Genomic DNA, 23,292 nt, shown 5'->3' on the forward strand with positions numbered 1-23,292 from the left:
TCTGTAAGAATGGAAAAGTCAGTTTCCAAAATTATGTCAAGCAAAATGTTGGAGAATTTTTTAAGAAAGAGATCCCATCTTCCTTGGAGTCACCAAGCAATAATCAATATTAAAGAAATATGTGTGTTCTTTGAAAGAAAGATTGTTCTACTCCCACCCACCTATAGTTCTGCCCTCCTTTTTCCTTCCTTCCCTCTCTGTTGAGCTAAACAAACATCTGTTGAAAATTTAACTGATGTGGCCATGTGTGCATGTGTTTATAGAATCTGCAGAAAGCCCCACTTGCAGCTTGTCCCCAACAGCTACTTCAGTGACTGACCTTTATGTTGTTTTCGACAATCCACAAAATTGCCATTTCTTTACTTGCTCTACACCTGTGAACTGGGGTTTTTGTTTTGGTTCCACAGCTTAGGAGGTTCAGAATCAACAACTAAAGTGTGCTGTCACCTACATATTAGGACCATAAGTCTTTCTTACCCTAGTGCTTGCCAAATGTTGTATGGAAACCCGTGGAAGCATAGCTATCAATGAGGGGATCTTCTGAATGATTCCATCTGTGAACATTCCAATCCTGAAGTCACTAATGGATATCAGTTTTGAAAACTGACATTGTTGGATTTTATTATTCACATCAGATTATTTTGACATACTGGCGGAAACAAGAAATAATAAGATTAAAACTGCATTGGTTTGTTCATCAGATGTTACCCGGGACTTTAACCATCTCGGCTAAGGCACTTAGTCATTTATGGAGTATTGCTGTAGTAATGAGAGAACACATTTGACTTGGTGGGTTGTTTCCTATTGACTTTTATACAACAAAGTTTCAGTAGAAAAGTAACTGAAGGATATCATGAATTTATGGTGCAGATTTGCGAATGAGCTACTGTTATGCGAAGTTTGAAGGAGGAAAGTGTTCATCCCCCAAATCCAGAAATCACTCCAAACAGGAATGCTGCTGTGCCTTGAAGGGAGAAGGCTGGGGAGATCCCTGTGAGCTGTGTCCCACAGAGCCTGATGGTACGTCTGACATTTCTATTTCTCTGCATCATCCCATGTACAAAAAGGTCATGAAATAATTAAGATTATAGGCTCAAAGAATAAGACAATTTAATTTGAGGTATAATTAGAATGTTCATTAAAATTCATTTTCTTTCAGGGGCTAGGTATCTTCTTGGTTATGAGTCAGAGATGCCTAAGGAGTAGGCACCATACCTTTGGGAGTCTTGTTAACTTCCCTTGGTTTCTGGGCCTTATTCTTATTCGTTACTTCTCAGTATGTGCAGCATGAGGCCATTTTGCTGCTGCAAAATGCTTGGGGGAAAGCCTGTGACTAATTGCCACTAGTCTGTTAATGAGCTTGTGTCTCCAATGCAGAGGCTTTCCGCCAGATCTGTCCTTATGGAAGTGGGATCATTGTGGGACCTGATGATTCAGCAGTTGGTGAGTAGCTTGTGCTAGATTCTCAACATTTCTGTATACTCAGCTAGCCTCTTCTTTGCCTTTCTCTAGTCCTTATTTTTCCACATCTGTCTTGAAAAGTTAAGCTCCACATTTTTGTTATTTCATTCAGATACCAATTATATTTGACACAAATATGTATTGATTAAACTGCAATGATCATAACTTATCTTTTTGTTAAGAAAAAATACCTTTTTATTCACCACTTTTTCCTTCCCTTAAGATATGGATGAGTGCAAAGAACCTGATGTCTGTAAACACGGGCAGTGTATCAACACAGACGGCTCCTATCGCTGCGAGTGTCCCTTTGGTTATATTCTAGAAGGCAATGAATGTGTGGGTGAGTAATCAGTCAGTTTCTTCCATTGGGATGTTGCAGATTAAAAATTAAGCTACACAGCATTCATACTGGGAAGTATAACCACCAACATGGCACTTTAGGTCCGTCCTTCCATTCACTTTTCCTTCACTTAGAACCCATAGCTGAGTCTCCATCATTTGCCCCCCACAATGCTAAGCTCTGGGGCTGCTGAAGTGAACCGAGCAGAGAAGGTCCTTCCTGACACAGACCTCACCATCTCATAAGGAAGACAGACACAGGACATGTCTTAAGAGAGAGAGGATAGGATGACACCGTAATGAAAGTCTTTATGAAAAATTTTAAAAAAAATAAAGTTAATGGTCAATAATCTTATTCTGTTAGTATGTAAAATACAAAATTTATCTGGATTTTATACATTAATATGAAAGGCCCAGTTTAAATTTCTCTTGCTTTAACCCTCTTAATAAAATTTCAAAGAATGGCTTCTGTGACGGACCTCTGACCCTTAATGCAGACTAACTACAAATTAAATCCAAGTGTTGTTCTTATTTATCTAAGAATTCCCAAGCAATTCGGTGTAACCTGACTTAACAGTGGCAAAAGTGCTGAGAGTTTGTGTAAATTAAAAAGTGTTCCTTCATACAAGGAAACAGGTTTGAGGATTTCAGCTTCAACTAAGGCAAGGGAGCTCAGGCACGTTCTTAAGCCTTTCTAGGCCTTTGAATGTAATATTATGCAGATGAACTAATTTATTTCTAATTACCTTTGCGCTCTAAAATGCAACGATATTGTCATTTTTACCAACTTGAAGGAGAAATAATACTCTTGACTGTGAAATGTGAATTAGTGGCAGAACAAAAGCCCATTTGTCAACACTTTCCTTTGGGAGTCTTCAGTTAGTACTCAAGTTCATGCGCACAATGAGCCTCCTTGCCATGGATCTCTCTCCGATGTCCTCCTCTTGCCTTCGCTCTCTGACTTGAGGACCCCAACATAAGGTGTAACCCTATGATAGTCCACCACTTTTCTGAATGTTGGATTGCTAAAATAACAATGTTATTTCTATAAAAATCTTACCTTTCCCAAGGGAAGATACTCTCCCCAAAGGATATGGCAGCATCAAGGACAGAGTGCTCCAGGTGGATGGGTTAGGGGGCACATATATTTTTTATGTCTTCTTGCTAAGATGTCTTCTCTCTCTACAGTTGTTTAGAGAGGTCATACCCTAAATATATTTTTTCTAGCCTTTCTTCTGCCTAATGTAAACCATCTGGTTTTAACGGAATCAACACAATCTGCTTGAATCTTGATTTTATCCAGTGTATTAATTCTGCTTAACCTCTGGTCTCTTATTTTGCGTAAGTTTAGTCTTCTATTTTATATCTGGCAAGAATCCACCATGTTTAAAGCTTCTTGTAGAGTGATGTAATGTAGGGCTGAGCTGGAGATGTATTTCTATCTTTAAACAAGCAGAAACTTCTGACTGCTTATAGAAGCCTTGTGTTAACCATTAGGGCATCTACCTCCAGGAGAAGATACACTTCTTTATAATGTGGGAGACGGGAGACATGCAGAAAGGCAGTATAAGGGCCAAAAGTTTAGGTACGCTCACTGTCAGTGACACAGAGCAAGTCAAATTTCACCTACAAATCTGTGATCATGAGATATGCAAATTCCTTCCTTCTAAGAATAGAATAAGAATTAGATATTATAGACCAGAGTGCTCTGATAGAATGAAAAGGAATATCTGAATCCAAGCTCATTTCATCTCAATGCATCATGTTTTGTATATACTCTTGGTCACTTGCAGATACCGATGAATGTTCTGTGGGCAATCCCTGTGGAAATGGAACCTGCAAGAATGTGATTGGAGGATTTGAGTGTACCTGTGAGGAAGGATTTGAGCCTGGTCCAATGATGACATGTGAAGGTAAGTCTCTTAAACACAGTAGGTGGGTAGGTGTATTGATAATAGGAACAATTTGGTTGATGAAGTTCTTTAATATTAAACACCAGGCAAAATGTGTAGAATAAAAATCATGTGGACCTGATGAACCATTCCATCATTTCTTCTCTATCAGGGCTATCAATATATTCTCAGTCAGTTAGATTGGTCTTGGACAGCAACAGGATCATCAAGGTGGTCTGCTTAACCCTCCTTTTCAAAAACATATTCTAATGGTTCTAAACCATGAAATCGACTGTAATCTCTTTTGTATATTAAAGATGAAGTCATTCCTATCTATTTAAGGCTGTAATCAAGACCTATCTGTGATCTAGGTCTCTCTGTAAGAATACAGTGATCCAGAATGCTCTTTTCTTGAGCAGAAGAATCACTGTTCTCTCAAACAGGAACCTTTTGGTATGGGGAGGGGCAGTTAACACTATTAGAGGGTTCAGCTGCTGCTCTGAGCACAATGGTTTTGGCTAAATGGGGAAAAACAGATCCCAATTCCATATAACTGGAGGAAGTGGGAGGTGGTTAGCCTGAGTCTTCTAAGCCAGAAATTCAGAAAAGTCCCCTGGATGAGGGTGACTTATAATTTCTCATCCACCTAAATAACCATTAATAATTACACCAGGACAACAAACAAAACTGGATGTATGATCACCCTACTTATACCAAATATAATAACCAAGTCATTTGATAATTTTCTGGAAATCAGAGAGTGCTTGGTTCAACCAGGCTTATGACAATTTCGACTTTTGATTAGAGTAGGTTTCTTCTAGTGTTGCTGTTGATGTCCATGATCCATTATTTTCTCCTGCAGATATAAATGAATGTTCCCAGAATCCTCTGCTCTGTGCCTTCCGATGTGTGAACACTTATGGGTCCTATGAATGCAAATGTCCCGCTGGATATGTTTTGAGAGAAGACAAGAGGATGTGCAAAGGTGAGATATGCACATTCAAGCTCAGCTAAGCCAGGAAGCTCTAATGCTATCTCTGATGGGAGATGTCCCTCCAAAGCTTCCCTTGGTAGAGGAGGGCTGGGAATTTGTAAACATACAGGCCATGGACAATTTAGGGGTTGTCCCTGCTACCTTTTCCCCTAAGCTGTAGCACTCCAGTTCCATTGTCAGTTCATTGTGCAGATCCTGCCTGAAATGTGCCTGTAATTCCACAAGATGTGAAGATATAAAGAAAAAATATTTTCCCACATCCATGGGAAAAATTTTTTTTCACATCAATATGAAGCAATATGAGATAAGATATAAATAAGTAAGCATAATACAGCATGATAAGTGCCATGGGGGTCATATAGACACAATGATCCAAGACTATGAAGAAAGGAGTATATGAGAAAACAAAGAGAAGATATCCCCCTCACTATGGATATTGTGTTCCAAGAATGGGCTAGCACATAGATCTACCCTACTTAAACCACATCCGTTAAAAATTCTACACATGCAGTTTCCAAAGCTCTGACTATTCTGCATTATGCAAATCTGGATAATCCTGCACCTGGCCCTTGAAGAGCTCCAGTGTGTTCCCCCCAAGGTCTTAAATGAGCAGACACCTGTTCTCTCAGGTGGCTTCAATACAATTATGCTGAAGAATGGGGAGATTTCCTAAGTGGGAGCTCCTGATCACATGCAGGATAAAGTCCAAATTCCTCAGCTCAGAACACATCCAAGGGAAGAATAACAAAAGAAGGAAATGCAACACAATGGAAAGTAAAGAGCAAAGAAGCCCAGCCAACCCCAGAAAAAAGGAAATGAAAGAGAGAAGAACCAGTGGAAAATAAGATATTGTAGATGCTTGTCTTTTCATCCACATATAACAAAGCTTTTATTATCCCAAATATTATATCATATTAATGAATCTGACATTATTAAAATAAGACTGTATTATAGCATATCATGTTATAACTATTGTATAATGGAAGTTTGGGTTTATTATATCATAATCTATTATGCTTATATAATAGCATATTATCATATGTCATGATTATAATGCTGTTATATTATCATTATGTTAAAAATAGTATATTATAATAACAAGACCTTTAGTCAAAAAGAATCAAAATGCTTCAACAAAGAAATATAAACAAGGAAGGGAATAGAGGAAAGGCATGATTCGAATCATGCTTCTGAAGGGGTTATCTGTTGGTTAGGGAGCAATTACTTCAAGTTCAAAGGTGGTTAGATGACTCCTTCCCATTATTAAGAGGTCAGCATTCAAGAAATAATGAAGGAAATAAGGCCAATGCTGAAATAACAGATGAAAATTGCTTACTTACTACTGTTCAGTTTAAAAGGCAGGCATTTTTATGCAACTTCTTTTATGAACTTATGGTTACACATTCTTTACAGATGAGGATGAATGTGAAGAGGGAAAACATGAATGTACTGAAAAGCAAATGCAATGCAAGAACCTCATTGGCACATATATGTGCATCTGCGGACCTGGGTACCAGCGGAGACCTGATGGAGAAGGCTGTGTCGGTAAGAGGATCTCTGTGCAAGGAGCTTAGGGGAGACAGAAATGAGGAAGAAGAGGAATCCATCTTTCTATAAAACAGTCAGCTGACTCTTTTTGTTTTGGGCCCTTGATGAAACCAAACAGATGAGAATGAGTGTCAGACCAAGCCAGGGATCTGTGAGAACGGGCGCTGCCTCAACACTCTGGGGAGCTACACCTGCGAGTGCAATGACGGGTTCACCCCCAGCCCCACCCAAGATGAGTGCCTGGGTGAGTACCTCCACCCCACACTGGGATGCTTGAGACCCGGGTCTCTGCTTGGAAAATAAGAGAAAATGTCAAAATTGAGGAAGGGTTAAATTTCATATTTTGGAGATGACTTAGTGACTGTGATTGTCCCTTGGGCTAAGCACCACCCTGCAGCTAAATTCTTCCTTTACTAATTGTATCACTGAATCACTTGCTTGGAATTTCTTTGTTGGCTGCCTTTGTTGAGCCCTTGGTGACCAGCCTCCATTTCCAAGTTTCTCTACCCCTCTTGCAATAGCATGACTATTATGGCTATTTCTCCATCTTTTGGGGAGCACATAGAGTTATAAGCTTGTCTAGGCCGATGCCTTTCTGCCAATTTACTGAATTTCTTGTCTTGTTTCCTTCAGACGTCATCTTTCCTCTCTCACTGCTGTCTCCAGCTTTCCCTTCTCACCCTTCTTGCCCAGGGTAAAGTGTTACATTCTTTTTGGTTTTTATATCTGACCAAATTCTTAAAACCCGAGTATGCTCATAAAATTCTCTAAATCCTCTTTGCTACATAATGTACCTTCCAGACAACCGGGAAGGGTACTGCTTCACAGAGGTGCTGCAAAACATGTGTCAGATCGGCTCGAGCAACAGGAATCCCGTCACCAAGTCTGAGTGCTGCTGTGACGGAGGGAGAGGTTGGGGTCCCCACTGTGAGATCTGCCCTTTCCAGGGCACAGTGGCTTTCAAGAAACTCTGCCCCCATGGCCGAGGATTCATGACCAATGGAGCAGGTACTTGATTTATCATGCAAAAGTACTTTCAAGGAAACTATTTCTCTGTGAAATACAGATTAGAATGTGTAATCTATGATATGGGGCCTAGGTTGAATTGCTTATTTGAGATTAACAAGAACTCTTCATTATAGTGTTTTAGACATTCAAGTTCATTTGCCAAAGTGTCAGTGGTCCACTAGAAGAAGTTGTGTGCGCTTGGACCCCTGCCTCTGCATAGCAAGAATCTTCAACTATTTAAATAGAAGTTTTCTGTAAATCAGTTGTAGGTTACTCAGATAATTTTTTAGATAAATCTTTTGACATAAGTGATTGCTAAATTCAGTCCACCAATAAATATGTATTTTAACTCAAAATTATCTAAAACATATAGCATCAAAAATTATAAATAATGATGTTATGCCAGCAGTTAGACACAATTGCATCTTTAAGCACAAGCTGCTTCAACCAGGAGGAGGTAAGGAGGCTGTTCAGTGTCTCAGGCCTGTCACTGTATATTTCCATGTTTAGCAATGGTTTTTAGTTCATAAAAGGACTGAGAAAATGAGAGAGTTGGGTTTGTTTGTTTGTTTTTGTCATTGTTGTTGCTGTTTTTTACTGGGTTTGTTTTGTTTTATTGAGATCCTTGGGAGGAGGAAATTGTAGGTGAGAAAGAAAAGAATTTTAAAAGGTTTTGTTTTTCTGTTAGAAAGATGTGGCAGAAAGCCGACTAGTGAAACTGGGTGTGGTAAAAGACAGAAGTGGACAGATAGGATGGAGTGATCAAAAGCAATTTATGCTTCTTTGGAGGATGTCAAAATGAGGTGGTGGAAAAGACTCATTTCCTGAGACCAAAGAGAGTGTGCTAAATGACACTTCAGAGTAAACTTGGAAAGGTCAGGCACACCCAGCCATTGATATAGAATGGTTATTTGGCCATCAGGGGCTGATAACTCGCGTGCAAACTACTTGTCTTGGCACCCTACTACACAGGAAAGAGAAAGATGGGTCAAAAGGTGAAGAACAGTGGCTTTAATGCTCAGCAATGCACACTGACCGAGTCAATGGGTGGAGCCCTGAATAAGAGTCTCTCCTCCACCCCAGAGCCCTGGTTCATCTCCTTCCTCAGCAAAGGAAGGAAGTTGATCCCATTTCCCCAATATTACCTAATTAGATATTCTTCAGAATTAACTTCAAACACAACAGGGAGAATGTAAAAGAATTTTTTTTTATTCTGAACATGCAATATTAGAGGGGGAATGGAGTTTCCCTATCAAAAGGGCCCACTGCTGTGATTTGATTATGATATGTCAGCAGTGGGCAAGCTTGATGGCACAAGACAGCAAAAAAACCATGTGTCTAAGTGGGGCATTGTTTGAGGGGTCCAGAAGAGAAAAACAATATAAATTTAGAAGAGCAATTATTTTTAAAAGTTTTCCTCTAGCCTGATCAGTTTGTCACAATGGTCTCACGAAGATATTAGTCTGCATTTCAATATAACCACTACTGCATATGAAATTTATGCTGTCATCCCTTTGGTTTAATTTGGTAGGACCATAATATAAATTCAACACAATCTGTTAGAATTTACACTGAAGTGACCCCTATATAGTCATGCTGGCCATTTAATAATAATATCTTTATTATTTAAATTTATATTTATTAACTTACAGATATTGATGAATGCAAGGTTATTCATGATGTTTGCCGAAATGGAGAATGTGTCAATGACAGAGGATCATATCACTGTATCTGTAAAACTGGCTATACTCCAGATATAACTGGGACTTCCTGTGTCGGTGAGTGCTCTAAACAAAATCCAGAGTTTAAAGAACTCAAATCACTCAAGTCCATTGTTCACGTACAAAGAAGGAAAGAAAACTTTATGGACTTTTTATAATTCAAGAAGAAAATTCACAAATACAGAATCCTTTCAGAAAATAAAGATGCTACTCAAATATTTCCATGAAAATAAAAGGTTTTATGAACAACCATCCATTGCCCACTTCCCGCACAGGCAATGGAATCAGGGTCACTCCGTGTAAATTGGGCTGACAACGAAAAGACCACAGAAACACAGAAGTACCTTTTTTGGGGGTCAAAGATGGCTCTGAGACCTGAGCCCCCACACTGGAGGGCAAGGGGATCAGGGAAGGCAAGAGGCAAGAGAGTGAGCGCACCCCAAACCCTTGTTTTTATTTAGGGGAAAGACATTGGATAGAAAATTCCACCCAAATAAGACAAGGGATTGTGTTACAGCAAACACGGGGGTGTAGCCCAGTCCAAGAGCTGTACTTCCTTTCCTTTGGAAGGTGAGGGCCCATCTGCCTCCCCTCACACTGTGTGTAATGCAGTTCCACAACCCCATTACTCAAGGCTAAGAGGGTGTGCTCAGCTCCACTTCAGGGTGGCCCCCCACAACCATATTTCAACATTTCTAGGTGGCTTTAAGTTTCATGACATAAGAATTAGTATTAATCTTTAAAGTTGAGATAGAAGACCAGTATTGAATTATCCTTTATCACAAATTCTGGTGGTTTATTCCTGAGTGGAAATTTTAGGTTATGCAAAAAAGGAAAATCCCCAACTAAAAATCTTAACAAACTGTTATTTCATAGGAAAGGGTAGGACAGTGATCAAAGGCAACACAGAGTTTATTTTTACCCCTAAGCTAAAATTCTTTATTAAACCCAGTGAATGTTCAACATTTAGTTGTCTGTTTAGATGGGCAGTCATACTGTATCTCTTTAACCATAGATCTGAACGAGTGCAACCAGGCTCCCAAACCATGCAATTTTATCTGCAAAAACACAGAAGGGAGTTACCAGTGTTCCTGTCCGAAAGGCTACATTCTGCAAGAGGATGGAAGAAGCTGCAAAGGTAAAGTAGAATTTGCCCTTCCTGATCCCCTTGCCCATTCACCTGCCACATCATCACATTCCTTGTGCCTAGGAGGAATCCATAAACAAGCCAAAAGACCTCTGCTCTACAAGCAAGAAGTTCTTCCCTGGGGGTAGTGCCTTTGTAGGAAGTTGGTCCCTGAGAGAGGGAGGTTGCAGAGGAGCAGTGGCAGCAGTCACGTCACTGGATACCCACAGTCATCCCAGGGGCCATTCATATGCCACATTTTTTAATTCATTCATCTATTGAAGGGCATCTAGGTTAGTTCCACACTTTAACTATTGTGAATGATGCTGCTATAAACATTGATGTGGCTGGGTCCCTGTAGTATGCTGTTTTTAAGTCCTTTGGGTATAGACCAAGGAGAGGGATAGCTGGGTCAAATGGTGGTTCCATTCCCAATTTTCCAAGAAATCTCCATACTGCTTTCCATATTGGCTGCACCAATTTGCAGTCCCACCAGCAGTATATAAGTGAACCTTTTTCCCCACATCCTCACCAACACTTATTGTTGTTTGTCTTCATAATAGCTGCCATTATGATTGGAGTGAGATGAAATCGTAGTTTTGATTTGCATTTCTGTAATTGTTAGCGATGATGAACTTTTTTTCATATATTTGTTAAAATCCCAGGGGCCACTCATGTGAGTCTCAGAGATGGCTGTAACCTCGCTCCAAGACTCTCTGTTGAGGCCAGTTCTTAATTGATTACCTCCACTCTGCTTTCTATTTTTTGCAGTTATGCTGTCTTAATTATTCAAAAATTGTATAGTCTCAATCTCCAGCAAAGTACAGCTTTAGAATAATCAGTGTCACGATCCCAGAAGACATTGTGCCTGATTAATTAAACACCATGCCAGATTTTTTGGTCTGCAAATGAAAACCATTCCTGCCTTCTAGGAGCTTACCTGAAGGATAAGAATTAAGAAACAGCACAACTCTGGGCAGGAATCCCTTCTCCACTAGAAGTTACCCTTTGAGAATTCTTTTTGTGTAAATTTATTTCTGTAAATATCTTCCTCAACAATAAGAACTCCATATTGAGTGAGTGGCATAAATGAGTTATTCTTAAGGATATATTTGGGAAATGAGGGGTTTGGAGAAAGAAACGTAGACCTGAAGGTAGAACAAGAATTATTGCATTTTCTCAGAGAAGTAAGGGAAGATAAAGGATGGGGTGGAGTGGGGATAGACAGCAATGAGAAATGGGCCCTGGACCTCTTTCCTGTGTCTGAGTTAAGAGGTATGTGAGAGGATGAAATAAAGGGCAACTGTGTGAGACTATCCTGTACAGCACAAATCCTATATAATCCTGTAGTTTTAGGAAAGGAAGTTGAGAGACCTACTAAAAATTCTAACCATCTTAAATGAAAAGTTGCTCCTAGTTTTGTTCTTCTCAAACATGGAACTCATGCTTTTATGGATCAGGGAGTCCCAGGCAATGTGAGGTTACAACTCAGAGCCAGAATTTTATCCATGTAAATGAAACAAATTCAAGGGAAAGAATACCTCTCATTGTGTGTGCTGTCTGTAACAAAATAAATTTTCAACATTTTCATAACCTCTAGTGGCACAAAATCCTCAAAAAGTTCCTAGCAATTAAGAGATTCAGAAATGGAAATTAAATGCATAGTGGTCATTATGTTCTTTCACAAAGGAAAAAAAAAGCATTAGTAAATCCCTCTTTATGGCTTTAGGAATGCAGAAAGCAATTATATGATTTTTACACATTCATTTACAAGATAAGTCCCTTTCTCCCCTTTTCCTCCTAACCAAATTTCTCCACATACTTACCATGGCTGACTAAAAATCAAAATAAGTGGTACAGACATATATCCCATTGAAATTGCGAAGAAAGAGGCTAGAAGGACTTGGGAGCATCTTCCCTGTAAAAGAAGGGGGGGGTCCAGTTAAAAGGAAAGGAGGAGAGAAAAGACAGAGGTGAGAACATCGAGTGTTGCTGTTCTTAATTGTGTCATATTTATGAAGTTGCATTGTTTTAAGAAATCATAGAGTTGCCTCTCTCGCCTGGTACAGGTGAGCATCAGTCAATGTGTGATGGTGCTTTAGCAAGGTTCCTAGGGCCCTAGAGAGGGGAAGCTGGTCCATGGGTTCTGAGAGACCTGAACATGGGTCAGCCTCTCTAAACCATGGAGTACAGCATGGGCTCCATTTTCAGGAAAGTCAGCCCTGGTACAAACATGGGGAGGTTCTCTCAGGGTAGGTCCACTCCAGATGTCACACGAGCCAGGACGTAGGCACAGTGGAGCAGATGCAGTCACTAACAAATCTAGAACTGAGCTGCAACTCCAAAAGTCCTCTGAGAGGTGGGTGCTTGATAGCTGAATTTGTAACAAAGCATGTCTGAATACACAGCTGGTTTAAAAATATTTACTAACTGGAGTGAGATGAAAGCTTAGAGTAGTTTTGCTTTGCATTTCTCTAATTGCTAGCGATGATGAACATTTTTTTCATATATTTGTTGATTGATTGTATACCATCTTCTAAGAAGTGTCTGTACATTCCTTGGCCCATTTATTGATTGGATTATTTGTTTTTGTTTTTGTTTTTTTGGTGCTTAGCTTTTTGAGTTCTTTATATACCCTAAAGATTAGTGCTTTATCTGATATGTGAGGGGTAAAGATTTGCTCCCAAGATGTAGGCTCTCTATTCACCTCACAGATTGTTTCTTTTGCTGAGAAGAAACTTTTTAGTTTGAGTCCATCCCATTTATTGATTCTTCATTTTAATTTTTGCACTCACTGCAGTCATAATGGCAGCAATTATAAAGACAAACAACAATAAGTGTTGGTGAGGATGTGGGAAAAAAGGTACACTCATCCACTGCTGGTGGGACTGCAAATTGGTGCAGCCAATATGGAAAGCAGTATAGAGATTCCTTGGAAAATTTGGAATGGAACTACCATTTGACCCAGCTATTCCTCTCCTCGGTCTGTACCCAAAGGACTTAAAATCAGTGTACTATAGGGACACAGACACATCAATGTTTATAGTAGCACAATTCACAATTGCTAAACTGTGGAAGCAACTTAGATGCCCTTCAGTAGATGAATGGATTTAAAAAATGTGGCATATATACACAATGGAATATTATTTACAATAAGAGAGAATAAAATCATGGCATTTGTAGGTAAATGGATGGAGTTAGAGAAAATAATCCTAAGTGAAGTTAGCCATTCCCAAAAAAATCATATGCTAAATGTTTTCTCTGATATAAGGAGGCTGATTCATAGTGGGGTAGGGAAGGGGAGCATGGGAGGAATAGACGAACTCTAGATAGGGCAGAGAGGTGGGAGAGAAAGGGAGGGGGCAGGGGATTAGAAATGATGGTGGAATGTGATGATCATTATTATCCAAAGGACATGTATGAAGACATGAATTGGTGTGAATATACTTTGTGTACAACCAGAGATATGAAAAATTATTCTCTATATGTATAATAAGAATTGTAATGCATTCTTCTGTTATATATAAACAAAAAAATAATTTTTAAAATTACTAAAATTCAACTAAAAGCTAGACATTTTAAAATACTTTTGCAGTTCAAAATGAGCCTAGAAGTTGAGACTATGAGGAGAGAAGCCCAGTTATATTAGAGAAGGTTTATGAGATGAGAAATAATGTTCAATAAATATTGTAGTCAGCATTTTCTAAAATGCTCTTAGCATATCAGATGAAAGTTTTGTTTTTGTTTTTGTTTTTCCCTTTCCCATATTTCCTTCTGGATTGCTCAATTTTGTTTTATCCAAAGGAGAATCCCTAACCAAAGAAGTCAGAAATTTTTGACTACTTCATTTGAGTAGATTAAAAACAGCAAACAGAAAATGGCTAAACAAATTAATTTCCAGCCTCAACATTTCTTTTTATGTTTCAACTTAAATGCATCTTTTCAGTTCTCTAGAAATTTTTCAGGATCAGTTTTTCCTTCACTTTCTAGTTTGTTTAAAATGTTAGAATGAATTTGAAATTCCTTTGTTGAAAAATTCCTACATTGCTAAAGGGAATTGGGTTAGCCTTGGGTCATACAAAGAGCTATCTTATTTTTTGTATTAATTAATTAATTTATTTATTTATTTTGTCTAAATTGAAACCTCATTTTATCTTTCAATGTCTAATCGCCAGGGTTCTTTCTAGCCATTTTCTGTGGCTGTGTTCTGGCCAGTGTCATGTAAGAATTACAAATCAAAACTTAGGGCTGCTACCTAGGGGCAGCTGTCTGTGTGGTCAGCCCAACTCCAATGCCATCTTGCATTTTCTTGTAGATCTTGATGAGTGTGCTACTAAGCAGCACAACTGCCAGTTCCTGTGTGTTAACACCATTGGCGGCTTCACTTGTAAATGTCCTCCTGGATTTACCCAGCACCACACTGCCTGCATTGGTAAGTAGAAGAGAAAAAAGCCCTATGTGAATCATAGCTATTCACTTAAGGGGTTATTTTCTACTCCCTCTGCTGTTGGAATAAGAAAACAAAAATATTGAAAAATGTGTTTGTGTGTGTGTGGACATATATAAGGGTTATTGGTCTTATTTGGCCTATTCTAAATCATTGTGTCCCTTTCCATTTTTAAATATTTTTTAGTTGTAGTTGGACAAAATACATGTATTTTATTTATTTATTTTTATGTGGTGCTGAGGATCGAACCATGTGCTAGGCGAGCCCTCTACCACTGAGCCACAACCCCAGCCTTGTTCCTTTCTTTTAAACAGTACCAAGAGCACTTTGGGGAATTTTAATCTTGTTTTCTCCCTCTGCTTCTCATAGATAACAATGAATGCACCTCTGACATCAACCTGTGTGGCTCTAAGGGCATTTGCCAGAACACTCCTGGAAGCTTCACCTGTGAATGCCAGCGGGGATTCTCCCTTGACCAGAGTGGTGCCAGCTGTGAAGGTGGGTGGAGTCCTCAGTTGCGTCCAGCTGGTGGACTCTTGTGGAGATGGCCTACGTGGCTATCAGCACCCTCAATCATCATTTTCTATGAGATGTCAGGGCTGAGCTCAGGGGCAGCACCTAAACATTTTGCCTGGTTTGCATAGGTCCCATACCTTAGAGATTCATGCTTGGTTGTATTTATAACATGCTTTTTGTTTGTTTGTTTTTGTACTAGGGATTGAACCCAGGGGTGCTCAACCACTGAGGCACAACCCCAGCCATTTTTTTGTATTTTATTTTGAGACAGGGTCTCAGTTGCTCAGTTAGGGCCTCACTAATTTGCTGAGACTGGCTTTGAACTTGTGATCCTCTGGCCTTAGCCTCCTGAGCCACTGGGATTACCAGCGTGCATCATGGCGCCCAGCTATAACATACTCTTCCTAGGTATAACAAAACTTTTCTGCTTAGTTAATAATGTCATCTAATGGGAATAACTCAGTCAAGAAAAATAGCTAGATTCCTGGTTATTGTGTCCTGAGCCATAAAGGAATTTCCCCAATGTGCACTAAACATATAAGGAGTAACTCTTCTACTAATAGGTAATTAAAAGTTTAAATGACATTTTTAGGATTGTATTTTTGCATTGACACCTTTTGACTTCTAATTCTAGTGCAGGTAAAGGAACACAAATAATGTATAGAGCTGTCCCACAGAATGCTTTGAGCTTTGCACAAATTTCAACATGATCTTTATTTGTAGACTTTACTGGGAATCCCCGAATGTTTTTCTTCTTAGACTTAGTAAAAGCTCCATAGTAGATATTCTTGAAGTTTTGGGTGGTAAAATAATTTTTTAGGAAACAGATTCTCACTAGAATTGCCATTTACCTCCACATGCATATACCTGTTGCTTCAGAGAGTGACTCCGAGATCAGTGTTGATGTGGCTTAAAGTCAACTCTACTTCTTTTTCAGATGTGGATGAGTGTGAAGGCAACCATCGCTGCCAGCACGGCTGCCAGAACATCATTGGAGGCTATAGGTGCAGCTGTCCCCAGGGCTACCTTCAGCACTACCAGTGGAACCAGTGTGTCGGCAAGTAGCCTCTGCTTGTTTCAGTGTATCGCTCTCAACTCCTATGGGGCAAACTTGGCTCTTTCTGAAAACCTTTGTTTGGTTATTGAAGCAACAAGTACTCATTTCAAATTGCCCTAACCTGATTAAAACCAAAGGGGAGTAACAGTCTTTGCAAAATAGCAAACTAAGAAAAAATATTATGATGAAGTAGCTTTGAAAGCATCTGTAATGAAATGTCCTTAGAATTCCTTGACTATCAACACCCCCCTGCCTTTCTGGGGCCTTCTAGAACACTTGCATTCTCTTTATATCAGAGGCCAATAAGTTCTACTTCTGACTGAAATATCAGCCAGAGGATATTTTGGGTGACTCGTTGGCCTGAGGAAACGGAAGTAGTTCTGTTCAGCCCTATGCATCCTTGAGGCAGAAAGCAAACTGCAGAGACAGAATTTTTTCAGGATGGCTAAATTCTTTTGATAATTAAGGGAGATCAACAGACTCCCTCATTAAGTTGAAATGATACAATCTTTGATTCCACAATGTCATGGGAAAATAACTCTTAATACATATCAGAAGGACACCAGAGATGATCTAGCACAAGCCCTTTGATTTAACTAATGAGGATCCAGAAGCTCGGGGAAGGAATAAGATGTCTTTTGTTCTTTTATGACATGTCTGGAACTGGAACCCAAGGCCTTTAACTTTCAAGTGCCATGGTCACTTATTTTTTCATTCAGCAAGTATCGAGGAGCACCACCACAAGCTTGGTGCTTGGGTGACCTGTTCTAGCTGATGCATTCTTAGGTACAGAGCCCTCCTTAGCAAAAACTTGAGAAATTAATACTTCCTGGGCAAATGTTCTACTTTACCCCGAATGAAGACACATTTAGTGTGTTTTCATTTACCAAATTGTCTCTCATCTAGTTTGATTCTGTAGGAGACAGTTTTTCAGAGAGGTATATGGGCTGGCTAAGTGGCCCCAGTGCTAGAAGAGTTTAGATTACACAACTGTCTGTGCTATCTGGGTTTAATAAAAACATCTTTGTTCATTATCAGCTTAAGGATGGTGGAGGTGGGGGGTCTTTGATTTGGATCAGCAGTTTCTGACATTGCTCACAAAACTTCAGAGTGAACTTCATTGATTCGATACCCAGTATATGAGCCTTTTTGTTATGGTTATGCAGGTTGCTTGAATGAATTTGGAGCTATAAGGAAAATTGTTAAAGAGGACAACTTTAGTCCATGGATATTAGAGACCCACAGGCTTTGCCCTAGTTGCCTGGAGAATCTGTTTTGGTCCTATGAAGATCATTTCCTGGCTGGATGATCTGAAAGAATAAGTTGATTAGGAAGAAGTTTGGGGATCCTGATGTCCCCCCAAAAGCAAACTGACCTCATAAATCTCAAGAATTAGAGTTCTCCAGAATGAGTACTGCCCTGGGCTTAGAATGGCTTCCTAAGAGCCATGCAGAACAGAACAGATCTGTTGCACCAGCCCCACCTGGATCTCACTCCTATCTGTCCTCAGGTTAACTCTCCCCAATGCCTGGGTTTGGAGAAAAGTGCCACTGATTTCATTGCAAATACCAAATTTTAAGCTTGCAGTTGGAGTCAGCCCATTTTTCCCTAGACAAATTTACTAAAAAGAACCTAATCAGACATTTTGAGTTTTTCCTGCTGGTACTCCCTAATACCACAGCTAACTTACACTCTGAGCTGATACTGGAGCCTCCAATTGTAGAGGTCAAACTGTGGTGCTGTTGATTCACTTTTGTGAAATAGTTTCCAGAGACCCTAATGCTGTTTCAATAAAAGTAGAATTTTCTCTTTTTTATAAAAAGAACAGACCCCTTATCAATTGAAATACCAAATGAAAGAATATGACAAATATTTCAGAGTGTAGAAAAAATCCTTGCAGAGCCATTTGCCCCTGGATACATGGGATGAAAAAGGTTGGAAAAAAATGCAGAACACATCCACCAAATTGAGGAGTGTGGATATTGATGAGAAGGTTTGGTGCACAGGTTTTCTAGCTGTAAACACTGAACATCTGCCGATTTCTTACCTTAATCTGTGCTCCACTCTGTCACATCTCTCTGATCCAGATCAGCAAATTTAATTTACACTTTTATTAAAATTCTCAGGAGGGAAAAAAAGTAAAATACGATAGAAAAATTATGAAAGGGAAGGAGGAGAGTTCCTAGTTGGGATGAGTGTTTGTAATAACACAGACAGAGGCTCCAAATTAAGAAGAACCTCAGAGATTATCTAGTCTAACCTCTTTCCTAACATATAAACCCCTCTCCAGCCTCCTCATCATTCCAGTTTGACCTGAAGACCACTTTGAAAGGCACTTATTTTCTCCCCAGATAGCCCAATCTAGATACAGACAGCTTTAATACTTAGAAATGTCTTTTTTATAAGGGACAAACTTTCCCTCCCCCTAACTTCTAACCAATGGTCCTTTTGCCTTTTGTCAAAAAGCAGAATAAACTGAGCAATGTATTGAGAGATCTTCCCCTTTGTCCACCTATGCCTTATAGGCTTTATTAGTCAGGGTCCCAGCAAGAAACACATGGCTGAGCCCAATCCAGAGTGGAGGACAAGGGAACAGAGCTGTAGACACTCCACACAGATCAGCTTCCTGAGAGTGTGCCCTGGAGGGGCAGAGAAAAGAGAGCCAGGCCAGGGCTTCTCCCTACCCAAGAAAACACCCTCAGCCCTGGAGTCTGACAGAGGGCTTAGTGCCCATGGTCTTCATGAGCCTCTATCACACATCTCATCCCTAATTTAAAATTAGGGGAAAAGGAACACAGATAGTGGCCCATTCCACTATTTATATTTTAGAAAACTGTAGCCTCAGATGGGGGACTTTAGAATCCTTGGATACAGAGGATCTTCAAACAGATATAGTCAGGCTCACACACCCATAGTTGGAGGGGCAGAGGGAAGGAGGAGAAGGTACAATCAAGCACCCTGCCCCCACCACTTTTACTCACCTATGTTCTAACTTTAAAAAAAAAGAATAAAAAATAGATTTATTGGGTATTTTTTTTTCCATTACAGATGAATATGCCTTAGCAAAGAAGGTAAAGCTAATTATGGGAGAAAGGCAGCACCAATTTAAATGTGAGCGAGTTTCTTGAGAGTAGCGGTGGTGTGAAGAAAATCACCTTTCACAGTCAGAAACAGCTGCCTGTGAAGCTCAGCCTTGCTGCAACCAGCTGTGAGATCAGGAGAAGCTCTCTAAACCTTACCTTCTCTGTTTATAGAACAGGGAATAGGATCCCCACCTCTCAGGACTGTAGGAAGGTTGCCTAAAGGAGTGTGAAACACCTACTATCTTATCTGTTGGTCAGTGGGTATCTAATAAGGTTCTTTTCCTTCCCCTCTTGCTAAGCAAATATTCACTAAGTGAAGAGCAATCCAATCTACCTGTAGTCACATGAACATGTGCTTGGAAATGGGCTGGAGCAATTAAGAAATGTCTTACCAGCAAGTTTCCAACCTGCCCTACAAAGGCAGGTCTACAACACTGTATTGGAGATTTAAAAAAAGTATAAATTGGAAGTAATGAGAAATTCAGTTTTCTTCCTTTGAATTGAATTTTTTAAAGTTAGATTCTTTTCCCTTCTTCTTACCACCAGATTTGGCAGGTCACTGTGGGTATCCCAGTCCTGCAGCATCTGTCTGTCTTGTGGGTTTCCCACAGTTATTGCTCCAGAAGTCTGCACCAAATCTCTTCCAGCCTCAATTAACTTTCAACATGGTTCAGACACTCGGGGAAGGAGGCTGGTTTGGATGCAGTGGGGTGTGCCACTCAGAGATGGGAACAGACATACCAAAAGGCACTATTCATCTCAAGAACAAGCACCTAAGGGCTTTTGCGGATTGTTGAAAAGGAAGTCCAAATGGGGCGGACACTTCCTGCAGAATAATAGTCCTCCCCAAGGCTGCACATCCCGTGAAAGGAGGGCTGAAAGAGCAACCTCCAGGGAAATGTTTTGTCTCTGCTTTTGAGATACTTGTCCCATTGCTGGGCACTTGTGAAGCAAGAGTACAGAGAACTACACAAATTCTTCCTTCCATTACATCCCTGGACCCTGAATCTGAGCTGTGAACCAGCCCCACATTCCTTACTGGGTGTTTGCATGGAGCAGAACATTACTAGTGTTAGTTTCCTATGAGAACTGGAGTCTGCTGCTCCTCAGAATGCCATCCTCCAGTCCTCTCCTCCCAGCACTTTAGACCTCATCTGCCACAATTAGTCATGACATGGCAAGAGGCCGCATCCACGTCCACATCTTGCTCTGTTGTTCTTCTCTCCACCCTGGCCACCCCTGCCTGCCTTCCCCTCCTGAGAGCTTAGCTGGAGGCCAGTGGCCAGCCAGAGTGGCCTGGCCCAGACCCCTCATTAGAAATCTCTGGTCAGTGTCACACATCCCTGTCTTCTTGTTTTCCCTGCAGACGAAAACGAATGCCTCAGTGCTCACATCTGCGGAGGAGCCTCCTGTCACAACACCCTGGGAAGCTACAAGTGCATGTGTCCTGCTGGCTTCCAGTACGAACAGTTCAGTGGGGGCTGCCAAGACATCAATGAATGTGGCTCCTCACAGGCCCCCTGCAGTTATGGCTGCTCTAACACCGAGGGTGGCTACCTGTGTGGCTGTCCACCTGGTTACTTCCGAATAGGCCAAGGGTAAGCACTACTCCTCCTGGTTGACAATGCTTGTATTCATACCATATGAGTATATTTAACTCAACATTGCCTGTCTTATGAGAGGAGAACCATACTGTTTGTTCCCTTAGGTCATTTTATTTGTAAGGGGGCATCTGGATTTCTGAAGATCTCTAGAACATCGAACTAATGAAACTGTATTGTAAATTTCTCACTTTGTGACTTCTCAGTCCTATTCTCTTGATCTTCAGATCTTGTTGGGAAGTTATTCTTCTCTCCAAGGCACAACTGGACTCAGGCTGCCCACTGTTGGCCAACCCTTGTGCTGGGGCAGGCAGGATCCTCTCCTAGCTTCAGATGCCCTCTTGTCCAGCTCCCACGAGGATAAGTCATACAGAGAACTAGTCCAGATAATATAACTGAGCATTAAACATTGAGTTGAAGTAATTAAGGTATTTTCCAGGTAGAAAATTTCACCAAATTTTAGCAAGGTATGGTGGCACATGCCATAATCCCAGCAATTCAAGAGCCTGCAGCAGGAGGATCACAAGTTTGAGGACAGTCTGAGAAACTTAGCAAGACTCTGTCTCAAAGTAAAACAAAGGAAAGAAGAAAAGGGCTTGGGATATAACCCCGTGGTAAAGCACCCTGGGTTCACTCCCCATAACTAACTAACTAAATAAATAAATGTCATCTAAGAAAAAAAGAAAAGAAAGTCTCACCAAATTATATGCATGTATATGTGAGAGTTGGAACAGGGAAGGCATTTTTTAATTCAACTCAATGATTTCAAACTTTAGAGGTAAGTTTTCAAAGTTTAAATATTTTCCCCTGCTGAATTAATCTGACTTGGGTGTCCATCTAGTTTTAGCTATCCTGTGAAGAGTTCTGACTTCACTTTTCAGTTAGGAACACACAGACACTAAATCTACATGAACTCCTGCATACTCTCCTCATTTACACACACACATGCACCCACAGAGTTACATATTCACACACACATATACACACTCATACCAAATTATTGATTTAGTGGTCTTGGATTCCTGGACATGTAAGCATCTAGTGATTTGTCATGGGTCTGGTTAAACTTGAAGATAAAAGAATGTTTCCTGGGAAAGTATACAGGATGCCAGCAACAGAACACAAATTCCCCAGGTGGTGGTGTCTGACTCTCGGTCCATTCATACTTTATAGTTTAATGCCAGAACATTTTTCCCAGCAAAAATTGTGACACTCCAAATTGGCTTTTGGCCAGTGGGATTTTAGTCACACTTCTTATAAGTGGTGCTCTTGGGATATGAAAAGAAGTTCTGAGAAAAGAATCAAAGCCTGAATATTTTGATTTACCTCCCAATAACTTAATCATTATGAGAATGAGCATATATCATTTCATCCATTTTATTGTTTCTAGCATTTTATTGTTTTATTATTTCATATTGCAAGGTAAACAAGGAAGAAAATGTATTGGACCTGAGCAAGATTGTGGAAAATAGTAGGAACCTATAAATTGCTATGAAACACAACAAATATTTTACTCATTGGTATTGTAATTTGAATCCTAAGGGCATACAGGGAAAATGAGTTGTAAAGAGTAGGTCAACTATTACAGAAAAATAGATTAGTAATATTTGGTCTACATTTAGCTGCGTTAGTAGAAATCTACCCTTTATAACAGTTTTGGCTTCTACTCACTAGAGTGGATTCTACCCCAAAATAAAGACTTTTTATAGGATCATTCAAATGTTTCAACACATTTGGAAAGGGGAACCTGATAAATACACATTCCAAGTGGCCTCTGAAATAGTAAGCAGAATAACAAAACAAGGTACTTGTGAAACATGCAAGCCTCACTCCATAACTTGGCTTTGATAATTGAAAGGCAAAGAAAAACAGCTGAACTGGATCTCTCCTGGCCATGGGTTTGTTTATCCAGCTTCACATGAGTCAAAGCCAATGGCCCTAGTGGTTTTGAATGACTTGAAACAGTTTCCCACACTTGGGCAAGCTCTGATTCTTCAAGCATTTTATATGTTGATATATATACTAATTATATATATAGTGTAGTATATGTAATACACATTGCACATCTTCACAGTTTATTACTAAATTAACCCTCAATTATTTCTTATGACTTTCTTACCTAGAGTAAGTAAAAATGAGAGGTCAAAGACTAGAAGTGATTGCTTGGTGGCTTGAGTGAGGAAAGGTGGTGTTGGCAGTGGAAGAGGCCAAGAACTTGGAGAGTGAACCCAGGGACACAGAGAGCTAAGGAAGGAACACTCTGAACTTACAATAACCCTCTCAAACCAGCAGGGGGCAGTAGTAGTGGTGGTGGTAGTAGTAGCAGTAGTGGTAGTAGAAGTAGTAGTAGCGGTAGCAGTGAGAACTGACGAGTTCTAACCACAACAAGGTCAAAGTAGAGAATGAAGAACAAATACAGTGTCCAGGCAAGATGCCCCAAACATGGCCCATTCGTCCAAGTCCTTGATGTTTCCTGGAGGTGGAGATGGGAAAAGACCT

At 40.1% G+C, this 23,292-nt stretch overlaps 1 protein-coding gene across 2 annotated transcripts in view; it reads left to right on the top strand.

Moving 5' to 3' along the window:
- Positions 1 to 23,292, top strand: part of FBN1 (fibrillin 1) — a 226,502-nt gene that overhangs the window by 200,044 nt on the left and 3,166 nt on the right. Inside the window, exons 51-64 of one of the 2 annotated variants that reach the window (XM_081290687.1) lie at positions 871 to 1,020; positions 1,378 to 1,443; positions 1,685 to 1,801; positions 3,594 to 3,713; positions 4,555 to 4,677; positions 6,100 to 6,231; positions 6,353 to 6,478; positions 7,036 to 7,242; positions 8,895 to 9,020; positions 9,979 to 10,101; positions 14,405 to 14,521; positions 14,906 to 15,034; positions 15,990 to 16,109; positions 20,559 to 20,790. In XM_081290687.1, coding sequence (XP_081146813.1) covers positions 871 to 1,020; positions 1,378 to 1,443; positions 1,685 to 1,801; positions 3,594 to 3,713; positions 4,555 to 4,677; positions 6,100 to 6,231; positions 6,353 to 6,478; positions 7,036 to 7,242; positions 8,895 to 9,020; positions 9,979 to 10,101; positions 14,405 to 14,521; positions 14,906 to 15,034; positions 15,990 to 16,109; positions 20,559 to 20,790 — 1,888 coding nt within the window. Of the gene's footprint in view, positions 1 to 870; positions 1,021 to 1,377; positions 1,444 to 1,684; positions 1,802 to 3,593; positions 3,714 to 4,554; positions 4,678 to 6,099; positions 6,232 to 6,352; positions 6,479 to 7,035; positions 7,243 to 8,894; positions 9,021 to 9,978; positions 10,102 to 14,404; positions 14,522 to 14,905; positions 15,035 to 15,989; positions 16,137 to 20,558; positions 20,791 to 23,292 lie in introns of those variants that run through there. The other variant, XM_081290686.1, reaches the window with a different exon arrangement.

The sequence above is a fragment of the Spermophilus citellus genome (genome assembly GCF_964194105.1).
Source record: "Spermophilus citellus genome assembly, chromosome: 4".
In the NCBI taxonomy this organism is placed as follows: Eukaryota; Metazoa; Chordata; class Mammalia; order Rodentia; family Sciuridae; genus Spermophilus; species Spermophilus citellus.